This window comes from Macaca nemestrina, chromosome 13, assembly GCF_043159975.1.
Source record: "Macaca nemestrina isolate mMacNem1 chromosome 13, mMacNem.hap1, whole genome shotgun sequence".
Taxonomy (NCBI): domain Eukaryota; kingdom Metazoa; phylum Chordata; class Mammalia; order Primates; family Cercopithecidae; genus Macaca; species Macaca nemestrina.
This window is the reverse complement of record NC_092137.1, coordinates 103,194,802-103,209,265: the sequence shown is the minus strand read 5'-3', so window position 1 is coordinate 103,209,265 and position 14,464 is coordinate 103,194,802. Positions and strand designations below refer to the sequence as shown.

The 14,464-nt window shown below is 39.1% G+C and overlaps 1 protein-coding gene across 1 annotated transcript in view; it reads left to right on the top strand.

Annotated features, from left to right (window-relative positions):
* LOC105496025 (eukaryotic translation initiation factor 2 alpha kinase 3) overlaps nucleotides 1–14,464 on the top strand; it is an 81,741-nt gene that overhangs the window by 42,499 nt on the left and 24,778 nt on the right. Inside the window, exons 7-12 of the mRNA XM_011766062.3 lie at nucleotides 535–675; nucleotides 1,333–1,455; nucleotides 3,990–4,210; nucleotides 6,846–6,958; nucleotides 10,700–10,822; nucleotides 13,945–14,094. Coding sequence (XP_011764364.2) covers nucleotides 535–675; nucleotides 1,333–1,455; nucleotides 3,990–4,210; nucleotides 6,846–6,958; nucleotides 10,700–10,822; nucleotides 13,945–14,094 — 871 coding nt within the window. The remainder of the gene's footprint in view (nucleotides 1–534; nucleotides 676–1,332; nucleotides 1,456–3,989; nucleotides 4,211–6,845; nucleotides 6,959–10,699; nucleotides 10,823–13,944; nucleotides 14,095–14,464) is intronic.

The following is a 14,464-nucleotide window of genomic DNA, read 5'->3' as shown; positions in this document are numbered from 1 at the left end:
CGTGTTAGCCAGGATGGTCTCGATCTCCTGACCTTGTGATCCGCCCGTCTCGGCCTCCCAAAGTGCTGGGATTACAGGCTTGAGCCACCGCGCCCGGCCTGTATTTGTTATTTGTATGTTGAATTTGTATGTTGTTAATTGTCATGTGTATTTTGATAGTATTTAACTGAATTGTTAGCAATATTTCTAGAATTTAGGTAAACTTTCTTGGGAAAGTTACTTAGCCTAAGCTGTTTGTTTTGTGAGAGTACAGTGACTTCCTGTCTTTGAATTTTTCTACTGGAACAGTTTTCCTGTGTTACTGAAAAGGTGCTATTATTCAGTGAGAAATATCATATGGACCTTGTGTGTAACTTTCCCTCCCTGTTTTTGTTGAATATCTGTTGAGTTTATCTTTGAATGCTTCAAGCATGTTTCTTCTTTGACAAGAGTTCTGTAGTATATGTAGAAATAACTGGAATTAATGAATTTTATTTAATTAAAAACCTTTTTTAAAAAATCAATGCATAATTGACAATGTTCTGGTTGATTCAGGAATGTATAGAGGCCAGCTTTATCTGCAGTCATCAGTCAGAATTTCGGAAAAGTTTCCTACAAGTCCCAAGGCTTTGGAATCTGTCAATAATGAAAACGCAATTATTCCTTTGCCAACAATCAAATGGAAACCCTTAATTCGTAAGTGAATTGTAAACTTTTCTAAATACCATTAGCGTTCAGAGACCTAATCCTGACTGTCTTTGCCCTAGTTTTGAATACTGCAGAGATAAGAACTGTTATATACTTTTATTGGTAAACCATCATGGTATTTCAGATGTTAATAATGAATTTTTATTATCATTTAGGGCATTATTTCTTGGAAGCAGCAGTTGCTTCTATAAAAGTGTTAATAAAATATTTCTCTATACAACTTAGAAAAACTCTTAATCATTCGCTGACCATGCCAAAGTAACATTTAACTCTTAATGTATTTATATTAAGACCATTTAGGCAAAAGTTCTCTGGCTAGCACATCATATTCTTTGAGACATGAATGAATAGAAATCAAATACTGGGCACCTACTTCTTTCATTATCTTTCTATACCTTGTACGTGTTTTTTACTACATATATCATGTCATATTTTAATTGTTTATTTAAATGACTCAGATTCTCTGTAAGACTGTGTGCTTTTCAAAGGCAAGAGTCCTGGGCCATTTGTTTAACTTATATGTTTGAACTGAATTATGGTTGAATATCAGTTTATTCAATTAATGAGCACATGCCTTTTTATTCAAGTCATAACAGATAAGATTTAAGAAATATTATTATTAATAAAATAATTATTTTATTTTAGATTCTCCTTCCAGAACTCCTGTCTTGGTAGGATCTGATGAATTTGACAAATGTCTTAGTAATGATAAGTTTTCTCATGAAGAATATAGTAATGGCGCACTTTCAATCTTGCAGTATCCATATGGTAAGTGAAAATACTGAGATTTATTTTATTTTTTAATTTGAAATTAATTAATAGAATTCAAATGAAGAAAAGTCGATTAGAATATAGAAAATAAAATATCTTGGGAGACAATTTCATGAATTATTACTAAGTATACAAACTTCAAAGTCAGGTTGCCGGGGTTCAGATCCCATGTTTGCCACATACTAGATTGGGCACATCTAACTCCCTGTGTCTCACTTTCTTTATCTGTAAAATTAGAATAATAATCCTAATATCTATGTATTAAGTTGTTGTGAGGCCTAAATGAGATAATGCATGCAAAGTCTCAGTTAACATCATGCGTGTCACATAGTGTCAATAAACATTGGTTCTCGGCCGGGCGCGGTGGCTCAAGCCTGTAATCCCAGCACTTTGGGAGGCCGAGACCATCCTGGCTAACACGGTGAAACCCCGTCTCTACTAAAAAATACAAGAAACTAGCCGGGCGAGATGGCGGGCGCCTGTAGTCCCAGCTACTCAGGAGGCTGAGACAGGAGAATGGCCCGAACCCGAGAGGCGGAGCTTGCAGTGAGCTGAGATCCGGCCACTGCACTCCAGCCTGGGCGACAGAGCGAGACTCCGTCTCAAAAAAAAAAAAAAAAACAAAAAAAAAAACAAAAAAAACATTGGTTCTCGTTATTAGCTCTTCTTTATCAGCCTATATTATGTAGGCTGTATAGTAGCCTGTATAATGAAGAAAATGTGTTTTTCATAAAACCACATGAAAATGATGCACAAGTAGGTTATTTTAATTTCTTACTCAGACAAGAGAAATTAATGCAAAAGTCAAGAATAGGTGAAATTTGGCATGAAATACATTTCTATTTAGTAAGCAATTTTTTGAAGTTAGGATATATTCAGGTATGAAAGCCTTTTAAAAAGTTGTGTAATTAACAAGTCCTCAAATTTGTATCAGGTAAACACACAGACTCCTCATCAGTTACCCTAGATGTTAGCACTGGAAAGTTATTATATAAGTTAAATTGATTAAAAAACAAATGAAAAAACACCTCTGAACTAGAAACAGCAGCCTTTATCTTTTTCTTTTTTTTTTTTTTTTTTTTTTTTGAGACGGAGTCTCGCTCTGTCACCCAGGCTGGAGTGCGGTGGCACGATCTCGGCTCACTACAACCTCCGCCTCCTGGGTTCAAGCGATTCTTTTACCTCATTCTCCCCAGTAGCTGGGACTACAGGCGCCCGCCACCATGCCCAGCTAATTTTTGTATTTTTAGTAGAGACGGGGTTTCACCATATTGGCTAGGCTGGTCTCAAATTCCTGACCTCATGATCCACCCGACTCGGCCTCTCAAAGTGCCTGGATTACAGGTGTGAGCCACCGCGCCCAGCCCCTTTATCTTGAAATTGATCAAAAGACAAGGTAGGCTGGGCGCAGTGGCTCATGCCTGTAATCCCAGCCCTTTGGGAGGCCGAGGCTGGCGGATCACTTGAGGTCAGGAGTTCAAGACCAGCCTGGCCAACATGGTGAAACCCCGTCTTTACTAAAAATACAAAAATTAGCCAGGCATTATGGTACACGTCTGTAGTCCCAGCTACTCAGGAGGCTGAGGCAGGAGGATCACCTGAGTCCAGGAGATGGAGGTTGCAGTGAGGCAAGATCACTGCACTCCAGCCTGGGCAACAGAGCAAAACCCTGTCTCAAAAAAAAAAAATAAAAAAAGACAAGGTAAAAGAGAATTGTGTAATCTGAGCACATAGTACAAAATGGAAGACAAAAAAAGACAGGCTATTTTTCTGGGGCAGACTCATTTTGGCAGCCTAAAGTGAACCAAACAGCATGGATGTTTTCCTTTCATTTTGTGAAGAATGATTGGTGGTAAAATTTGGTATTTTAGGCCGGGCGCGGTGGCTCAAGCCTGTAATCCCAGCACTTTGGGAGGCCGAGACGGGCGGATCACGAGGTCAGGAGATCGAGACCATCCTGGCTAACACAGTGAAACCCCGTCTCTACTAAAAAATACAAAAAACTAGCCGGGCGAGGTGGCGGGCGCCTGTAGTCCCAGCTACTCGGGAGGCTGAGGCAGGAGAATGGCGTAGACCCGGGAGGCGGAGCTTGCAGTGAGCTGAGATCCGGCCACTGCACTCCAGCCTGGGCAACAGAGTGAGACTCCGTCTCCAAAAAAAAAAAAAATTTGGTATTTTATTGATAACCAAGCAAAAGGAAAGCTAAAAATACCCTGAAGGAAGATTGAGTATTAATTCTTGTATTTAAGTAATTGAATTATTAATGAGGTTATGAATGGAGTAGCCCTTAAGATTGTTTCTGATATTATTACTTAATATAAAGAAAATTTAGTATGCTTATAGGATAAAGGAAAATGTCTATTTACTGGAGAAAAATGAGACAAATTATGATGTTTAAAATATGTTAAAGAAGACAGACAAAAGGAATTAGTGTGATCAGTCATAGGAAAATAGATAAATTGTAATAGTTAAAGATGGGCCTATTTTCGATTGCCTTTTAAAAAAAACCATTTTAATGTTTCTATTTGAAGATAATGGTTATTATCTACCGTACTACAAGAGGGAAAGGAACAAACGAAGCACACAGATTACAGTCAGATTCCTCGACAACCCAAATTACAACAAGAATATCCGCAAAAAGGATCCTGTTCTCCTCTTACACTGGTGGAAAGAAATAGTGGCGACGATTTTGTTTTGTATCATAGCAACAACGTTTATTGTGCGCAGGCTTTTCCACCCTCATCCTCACAGGGTAAGTAAGAATCATGGTTGCTTACTCTCTGGTTTCCACTTCCCCACCTCCCATTTGCTTCTCAACCATGGCAGTCTGGCTTCCATCCCTACTGCTCCACCAAAGCTACTCTTGCCAAAGGTCTCAGTGATCTTCCTTGTGTTAAATGTAATGGACATTTTTCAGTCCTTATCTAACTGAACCTCTTTGTATTTGACACTGTTGAGCATCTCCCTTTGACCTTTCTTGCCTGACTTCCTTGACACCATGCTCTCCTGGTCTCCTTGGGTGTGATGTGGATGCTTCAGGACCTGATCTTTCTCATCCTCTCAGTATTGTTGGTATTCCTCAGGGCTCCCTCTTTTCACTGTTCATCCCACAAACTCTCCTTGGATGGTCTTCCCTACTTTCCCAGCTCCAATCTTCTTATATACTAATGGTTCCCAAATCTGTTTCTCTGGAACAGCTATCTAGTAAGTGCTACACAGGCACTTCAAATGAGCCATATCTCAGACTGTCCTGATTTCCACTCCCATTCCCCTCCCCAGCCTATTCTAGCATTTTTCTCTCTCAGAGAAATGTACTGCCATATGCAGTCACCAAAGCCGTGAATCATTTTTCTCTCCCTTGTCAGTCACCAAGTTCTGTCAAATCCTTCCTCCTAGATATCTTCATATTTTTCTTCTTCTATGTGTCAGTTTTCATTTCCCCAGCACAAATACCATCATCACACCTCTCCTGAATCACTGAAATAGCCTCTAACTGGCCTCTGTGCCCCTAGCCCTGAGGCTTTCTGCAGTCCGTTCTCTACACCCTAACTCTAGCTGCATTTCTGGGCTGAAAAACCTCTAATACCTGACCTTTCTCCCCATTGTTGTTAGGCTCAAGTCCAACCTCCTTAGAACATGCAAGATTCTGAATGATTCATACCCTGGCTGCTCATGTCCCGTCCTTCACTGGTACCCTAATCCCTTCCTCCCCTCCGCCATGCTCAGCCACTAGACTGAGCTTCTTTCAGTCTTCCCTGTAGACCATGCTCTCGCTGAGCCTGGTAGTGCTCATCTGTCTAACCTTGCCTTGGAACCTTGTTCCCTACCTCCTCTCCCTTCCCTCTCAAATAATTAACTCCCGGGTAATATCTTTTAGTTTGAAATTAGTTGACACGCCCCCCTGGGAAGTCATCTTTAACCTCCTATTTCTGAGTTAGATTTCCTGCCTGTGTTTACGCTCTGTACTCCCCTTACTAGAGTATTTACTAAAATATTTAATAGGTAATTCCTAATTTCTCTCTCTACCTCTAGACTGTACATTCTTTTTTTTTTTTTTTTTTTTTTTTCAGAGACAGGGTCTCACTCTTCTCACTCTGTCAGTGAAGCTGGAGTGCAGTGGCACAATTTTGGCTCACTGCAACCTCCGCCTCCCAGGTTCAAGCAATTCTTGTGCTTCAGCCTCCCAAGTAGCTGAAACTATTGGCATGTGCCACCACACCTCGCTAATTTTTGTATTTTTTGTAGAGATGGGGGTTTTGTCATGTTGGTCAGGCTGGTCTCAAACTCCTGGCCTCAAGTAATCTGCTCGCCTCCGCTTCCCACAGTGTTGGGATTACAGGCATGGGCCACCACACCTGGCCTAGACTGAACATTCTTAAGGACAAGGACTAGTCTACACTGTTTACCACCATCTCCTTAGCCCCTTACACAGTGCCTGGCACATAATTGGAGCTCAGTAAAGATATGTTGAAAGAATCAGTGACTAAACAGGTGGCCCACAGTGCCCCCATTTGACCATAATAATTATTAATATCCTCTAAAAAATATTTTAGGAGATGTTGGTAAAGAAACATTGCCTAATTTAATTTCCTGTTATTAAAAGCATTTTTAATGCAATTTGTGAAATTGGTTGGGAAAGAAATCACTCTAGTTTTTTTTTGTTTTTTTTTTATTTTTTATTTTTATTATTATTATTTTTTTGAGACGGGGTCTCACTCTGTCACCCAGGCTGGAGTGCAGTGGCCGGATCTCAGCTCACTGCAAGCTCCGCCTCCCGGGTTCACGCCATTCTCCTGCCTCAGCCTCCCGAGTAGCTGGGACTACAGGCGCCCGCCACCTCGCCCGGCTAGTTTTTTGTATTTTTTAGTAGAGACGGGGTTTCACCGGGTTAGCCAGGATGGTCTCGATCTCCTGACCTTGTGATCCACCCGTCTCGGCCTCCCAAAGTGCTGGGATTACAGGCTTGAGCCACCGCGCCCGGCCGTTTTTTTTTGTTGTTATTGTTATTGGGTTTTTTGTTTGTTTGCTTTTTTTCCTACCTCATTTTGTCAAAAGAAATCACTCTAGTCTTGCCCAGGAGTTTGCGTTTATGCTTACATGTGTGCACTGTCTTTCTCTTTATATCTAGTTATATATCATGCTGTACATATGACATACCCACATTATAAAGAAACAAAATTCCCTCAAATACTGGAGGGATAGCAATGGGAAGATAAAGTTTTTTTCTTTTGTAATAAAGCAAAATGCTGCATTTTGTTTTCATAATGCTTTTATTTTTCTTGATGCTACTTGTGTATCTTTCAGTGTTGTTTATTTTATAACCAAAATCGTTAGCTAACTTCAGTTCAGCTTTGTACTGGTAGTGATTTTGTTTTTCACCTTATCAGCAAAGGAAGGAGTCTGAAACTCAGTGTCAAACTGAAAATAAATATGATTCTGTAAGTGGTGAAGCCAATGACAGTAACTGGAATGACATAAAAAACTCTGGATATGTATCACGGTAAGAGTCTTATAAAATACAGCCATTTGAATCAAAGAAGAAATGACCTAAGATCTTGTTTAAATTTTTTAATGTGTAGATACCTAGAAAAATAAAACGTAGACTTAACCCTCAATAAATAAATAAATTCAAGTAACTTAAATGTATTAAAAGTGGTATATACCCTAAGAAAGATAAAAATAGAGTGTTACAGGAGTTTAGAATTTCAGCTACCAAATTAAGTTCTTATTCAAGTAACTTAGTTATTTAGGGCCTACTATGTACTAGGATTAGCATTTATAGTACCAGATAATAATTACTATGTTTATAAGATGTGATATAAGTCTCCACATGTTTCTGAATCCTCATTTATTTTCATTGTTTTATCTGTAATAGGAAGTAGAAATATAGGGAAAAACACTAATAGAACAGATAGTTTTTAAAAGCAGAAGGGGGAGATGGATTAGCTAAAAGTAGGCAGTTTAAATAAAAGTAAAATAAAAGTAGAGAAGCTATTACAATCTCTCAAGTATAAAATGTAACCTTTGATGCATTGTGGTAACTATAAATGGTGTCATGGTCTATTTTTCGTATTACATGGATTATACCTACTTTTCTCTTTGTCTTGATAGCATACTTCTTATCACTTTAGTGATATGGGGACAAGGAAAAGACGTGGAACTATACTGCTTAATATCTAGGGTAATGATTTTATGGCAGAAAAGATTGAAAATAATAGATAAATATGTATATTAGGGCCCTCCAAGGAAACAGAAACGGCAAGATGTGCATATATACCTTATACATAGGCATATATCTCTATATATCTACTTCTATATAGATAGAGATGCACAAGCATATTCACAACAAATTAAGGAAATACTTGTGATAATTACAGTCCTCATTTTTGCCACCTGTCGTGTGGTCACAGCTGGTATTTATAAGTACCTTCTTCCCCTGTCTATCCCATATTCCCTTTCCCATCAGACAACACCTCAGCTGGTTGTAATTCTTTATTTGGTGACCCAAATCCACAGTCCTGAAGGGTCTTGGGAGACTGGTAGTTCTGCCTGGATTGAATTGTTATAGTTTTCCATTGATTTTCATCACAAGGCATGATGATGCAAAGAGGTCCCTAAGGGATTTCATGTGTTTCAGACCTCCTCTTTCTTACACCTCCACTGTGAAGCAATACTCCAGCTTCCCCTTGGTAGTCAGGATCAGTCACCCAGCCATCACAGTAGCTGTCTTCTTTGTTGATTCAAAGGCATGAGGAGTTCAAAGTTGCTGTTGTATCTCCTGGTGGAAGTGTTCCTCTCTCTTAGACGAAGACCTCTAGGCCAGCCAAACATAAGTTCACAGGAACAGGAAGCAAAACTGTTGCTAATAGATCACTAGGGGGTAATGGTGGGTGATGCCACTCCCATTTCCATTCCTTGATCCCTGGACCTGTGCATACTGGCTATGGGAGAAACCATGCTACAATATATTAGACACTGATTCAGAGCATATACAGCTTTCTGGAGAACCTTCCCCTAGCCCTGCAAGGCACCTACCTGGCAGTGTAATGGAGTCTTCAAAAGGCCATTCTACCTTTCTATCAAACCAGCTGCTTCAGGATGATGGGGAGCAGGTAAAACCAGTCAATTTCACAAACAAAGCAAAATTTACTAGGTGATTAACAAATGCTAAAGGCTACTTTAATACCCTTGCTAATAAAAATACTAATATGTCAGTGACTGTCAACACCAGCAGGCAGTGAGAGAAAGAATAAAGAATCCAACAACTCCCACGAGGTAGTCTACTACTGAAGTCATTCATTGTTCATTAAACATTTATTCTGAACAGCTGTGTGCAGGACAATAATTCAGGCTTTGGGAGAATTAAAAGACCACTCCTATCCTGGAGAAACTTAAAGTCTATGGGAAAGATACTACTGGGTAAAACAAACATATAAGAAGAAAGTCATGAACCAAATCACTAAATCTGTGATGATCTAGGAGGGCATCATAAGTGAAGTCATATTTGAACTGAATTTTAAATTGTGAGAGTTCGGCAAGTAGAGATGAGGTTTGGGGAGTAGAATAAATGCGGTATCATGAATAAAGATGTATTTGTCAGGCTGTTGTCAAGAAAATTAGAATAATATACTCAAAACTGAATTAGACTTAAGTCAGTTTTTCTTTAACTTTATTCAATATGAAGAATGCAGCTCTTGAGTCTTTTTTTTTTTTGTATGGGAGTTCTATAGAATACCTAATGTTTTTAGGTGGCAACGATGTTCTAAGCACTGTTAAGAATATAATCTCTGCATTCAGTCATGAGTTCAAATCCCACCTCTGTCATTTATCAGCTGACAACTTAGGCAAGATGATACTTACATTTCTAGGGTCTGTAATAACATAAGGGTGTTACTCTTTTTAGAAGATAATCCATTTTTATATAGGTGTTTTCCTTAATATAGGAAGATAATTCAGTTGGCCCTCCAGGAGTAGGATATGAACTTTGTGGGCTTTTGCATTTGGGGAGATTGATTTGTACTGAGGTACCTTGACTGGCTATTTTTAGGAATACAGATTATTACTCTTCATTTTCTATGAAAGGAATTGGCCCATGGAACGTTGAAATCTATTGCTTCTCCTTAATTCCATGCTTTAACCAGCTGAGGCAACTACTAAATTAATAAGTATGTAAGTCATAAAGTAATTAACTTACCCTTATAAGGGATATCAGACATAATCTAATTTATTCATTTATTAATTCATGCATTTATTCAACAGACGTTTGTTAGACTTTCGGTTTGTCAAGTAGTGCCCACCCTTTGGAAATACAAAGAGAAACAAGAATGGTTTTCTGCATTCACGGCCCCCACAATACAGTGGCAGTGGGAGAAGGGAGCGGCTTACAAATAATTGCAAAAAATTAAGGTTAAGTTTAAATACTTCAAAGTATTGTGTGAAGAGTGTTATGGGAATGTTGAGACAGGAGTCTAAGAAAGCCTTACAGAGGTGGTGAGACGAGCAGAATCAAAGAAGAATAGGGTTCATTAAGCGCACAGAGGAAGGCCATCCCAGTGGAGCAGACAGCAGAAGCAAAACCTTGAATTGTGAGAGAGCATGGTGCAAATTGACTGGATTGTACAGTGCAGGTCAGTGAAGTCAGCACTAAAGGGAGAAAAAGCCTGCTTAGTGGAGGCCCCTGTGAGTGACAGATGGTGAGTTGGCTTCTGTCTGACTTGGTACCTCCAGTGGTAAGTACACTGACTCATGAGGCAACCCAACCCATGTCAGCTTTGGTTCCTAGGAAGGTTTATGGCTAAAATAGTACCTGGGTAAAATAGGATTGATTAAATTTTTCCCATAAAATTTACAGGTAATTAGCTAAGATAAAACCACATTTTCTGTAATTGAGTACAAAATGTTACAGAATGTAAAAGATACGAGAATTAGGAATATGATATTTTGGTAGATGATAGGAAGTATTAGACAGCACACATCAGTGGTGCAATAGCTGTAAGAACAAGTGATTCCCAATTAAACACATCTTTTTTATTTTTAATTTTTTTCTAGGAAATGTAAGAATGTGTTTGCTTCATTTATACAAACAGAAGAACTAAAAATGCGTTAATCAAATTATACTATTTATTAAGATGAGTTCTATGAGTTTATACATTTTTATGTGTCATAAGATTGAACTGATTTTCACCTTACCACAAAATTTAGAACTATTGCAAACCTTTATAAATTTTACCTCTTTTTAAAGATATCTAACTGATTTTGAGCCAATTCAGTGCCTGGGACGTGGTGGCTTTGGAGTTGTTTTTGAAGCTAAAAACAAAGTAGATGACTGCAATTATGCTATCAAGAGGATCCGTCTGCCCAATAGGTAATGGGTGGTACCTTTAGTAAATTGAAATCAGCACAGTGTGATCTAATCTCATGGGTAAATTATCCTTCTTACTGTACTCTGTAAACACCATAGAAAACACAGTTTCAGACCTTTCAAATCTTAGGTTCTAAGTGCTGCCAATTAACCAGCTGTCTAAAAGTTGTTATCTATATAGGTTGCTTTCTATCTACTTTTAAAATATGCCCTTGTTTTTTATTATTAACTCAGGACTTTCGTTTAGTGGCTTATAATAACTAGACTTCAATAAATTGCAGCATTTTAAAATATTCTATATTTTTGTGTAAATAAGGAAAAGTACTAGAACAAAAACATTTGAATTATATTGTCTCTATCCGGTAATAACTATTATTAGCACTTTAGAGTGTATCCTTTTGATTTTGTTTTCTGGTCATAAATTTACCTAACTGGTAGCCAGTTGCCAGTACTGTACAGTTTTGTCTGTTGCTTTCTTCTTCATATCCTCTATGTTTTTCATGTTATTAAGAGTATTTTGGCTGGGCACGGTGGCTCATGCCTGTAATCCCAGCACTTTGGGAGGCCAAGGCGGGCGGATCACAAGGTCAGGAGATCCAGACCATCCTGGCAAACGCAGTGAAACCCCGTCTCTACTAAAAATACAAAAAAATTAGCCAGGCGTGGTGGCGGGCACCAGTAGTCCCAGCTACTCGGGAGGCTGAGGCAGGAGAATGGCGTGAATCTGGGAGGTGGAGCTTGCAGTGAGCTGAGATGCACTCCAGCCTGGGCGACAGAGCGAGACTCCATCTCAAAAAAAAAAACAAAAAAATTTTTTATTAGAATCCTAAAGTATATTAAAAGTATTTTATGGCTTGGTAATAGTCCATTTAATACACGTGCTATATTTTGTTTAACCATTTCTTATTGTTAAACAATGTGGTTTCTAATTTGTAACAATTAGAAATAACTTTACCATAAAAAAAAAACTTTGCAATATTCATCTTTTTATGTACATTTTGACAATTTCTGTTTCCTTAGGATAGATTCCTAGAAGTGTGATTTCTGGCTCAGAACAGTGTGATGCTTAAGATGATAGGCTTCCAGCAATACGTTTTATTCTAACTATGTAGAAGGCTCTTGTTGCTTTTTTTTTTTTTCTTCTCTTTTTTTTTTTTTTTTTTTGAGACAGGGTCTCACTCTGTCACCCAGGCTGGAGTGCAGATTGCACAGTCTCGGCTCTCTGCAACCTCTGCCTCCCTGGTTCAAGTGATTCTCATGCTTCAGCCTCCCGAGTAGCTGGGATTACAGACATGCACCACCATACCCAGCCTAATTTTGTATTTTGGTAGAGATGGTGTTTCACTCCTGACCTCAGGTGATCCACCTGCCTTGGCCTCCCAAACTGCTGGGATTACAAGCATGCACCACCATGCCCAGCTAATTTTTGTATTTTTAGTAGAGACAGTATTTCACCGTGTTGGCCAGGCTGGTCTCGAACTCCTGACCTCAAATGATCCACTTGCCTTGCCCTCCCAAAGTGCTGGGATTGCAGGTGTGAGCCACTGTGCCTGGCCTCTTGTTGATTCTAGATTAAATGCACACTAATTGTTGTGCTGTCGTCATATCTGGTAGTCGCAGTTTTTTCAAATTCCTGTCTGGTAAGGACAGGAGTTGGGTGGTTTGGGTACTAGGGAACTTATTTTTTCCTTTTGGTAAATAACTTTTGAGTAGTTTAAATATTCATATGTGCCAGGCACTACATAAGCTATAAAAACTAAGGTTTCTGCCCTTAAGAAGCCTGTACCTTTTTGGTGCTTTTGTATGTACACTCAAGTAAATACAATGCAAGAAAGATTTTGACCTTTGCCTTATCTTAGTAAATATTAATAGCTTATCATGAAGGAGAGCAGATGTGGCCAAAAGGCAGTCAAGCTTCATAAAAATGGTGACATTTGCTCTGGGTATCAAGAGTAGCCTTTTCCTCAGTAGAAGACAGGTGGGGAGGGATGGCCAAGTGCATGAAATGGCCCGAGCAAAGGCTTTCACAAGCACTTGGAGGTGGTATGGAGAATGGTAAGAGTTCTGGAATAGATGGAACAAAGGGTGAGAATAGGGGAGGATGGAAGAGAGGAAGAAAAGGATAGGTTGGCCAGGCACAGTGGCTCATGCTTGTAATCCCAGCACTTTAGGAGTCCTAGGCGAGTGGATTACTTGAGGCCAGGAGTTCGAGACCAGCCTGACCAACATGACAAAATCTCATCTTTACTAAAAGGCAGGTGGAGGTTACAGTGAGCAGGTGGAGGTACAGAGATCGTATCACTGTTCTCCAGCCTGGGTGACAGAGTGAGACTCTGTCTCAGGCAAAGAAAAAAAAAAAAAAAAAAGAGATAGCTTATAGCACCTTAAATGCCAAGCAAAGAAGTTGGGATTTTAAAACTTTATTTTTATGTGCAGTAGATGCACTTGTAGCATTTATTTCCAGGAAAAAAAAAAAAAACCTGAAATACCTGTATTTTTTAAAATACAGGACTTGTGTGGCCTTTTAGAAGTATACCCCCTAGGCTGGCCGGGCACAGTGGCTCACGCCTGTAATCCCAGCACTTGGGGAGGCCGAGGCAGGTGGATCACCTGAGGTTAGGAGTTTGAGACCGCCTGACCAACATGGTGAAACCCCGTCTCTACTAAAAACACAACATTGGCTGGGTGTGGTGGTGCACATCTGTAACCCAGCTACTCGGGAGGCTGAGGCATGAGAATCACTTGAACCAGGGAGGTGGAGGTGCAGAGAGCCAAGATTGTGCCACTGCACTCCAGCCTGGGTGACAGAGCAAGACCCTGTCTCAAAAAAAAAAAAAAAAAAAAGTATAACCTAGGCTAACTCATCTGTTTCTAATTTTAGTTTTCAAGAAAAGATCCTATTTTATTATTTTTCTGTTTTCACTATTAGATATGAATATTTCTTCAGATATGAACAGCCTTCAGTGTTGTCTTACTCTCTTTTTCAGGCTAATGTTATTTCTTTAATTTTCCTTTTTTATTGATATATAATACATCTACATATTTTAGGAGTATAAGTCGTATAATTTGTAAAGATAAATCAGTGCAACTGGAATATCCATCACCTTAAATATTTTCTCTTTCAGGGAATTGGCTCGGGAAAAGGTAATGCGAGAAGTTAAAGCCTTAGCCAAGCTTGAACACCCAGGCATTGTTAGATATTTCAATGCCTGGCTCGAAGCACCACCAGAGAAGTGGCAAGAAAAGATGGATGAAATTTGGCTGAAAGATGCAAGGTAACTAACTTTGTTACACATACACTTAAGCTAGTTTTTAGCTTGTGTGATTACAATATCAATTTTATAACTTTAGGGTTTTTTTTTTTTTTTTTTAAAGAAAAGGAACAGCAGAGTTCTGTTTCATGTTTTCAAAAGTTCTCTAACCACTTGTGAAATTTTGATTTAGATTTTGAGAACATGCAGGGGTGACTCATGCCTATAATCCTAGCACTTTGGGAGGCCGAGGTGGGAAGATTGCTTGAGCCCAGGAGTTCAAGACCAACCTGAGCAACATAGTGAGACCCTGTCTCTTAGAAAAAATAAGAGAGAACTTACATTCTAAAAAATTATTAGTTAATAGGGCTCTATACATTGTGACTGATTGAGG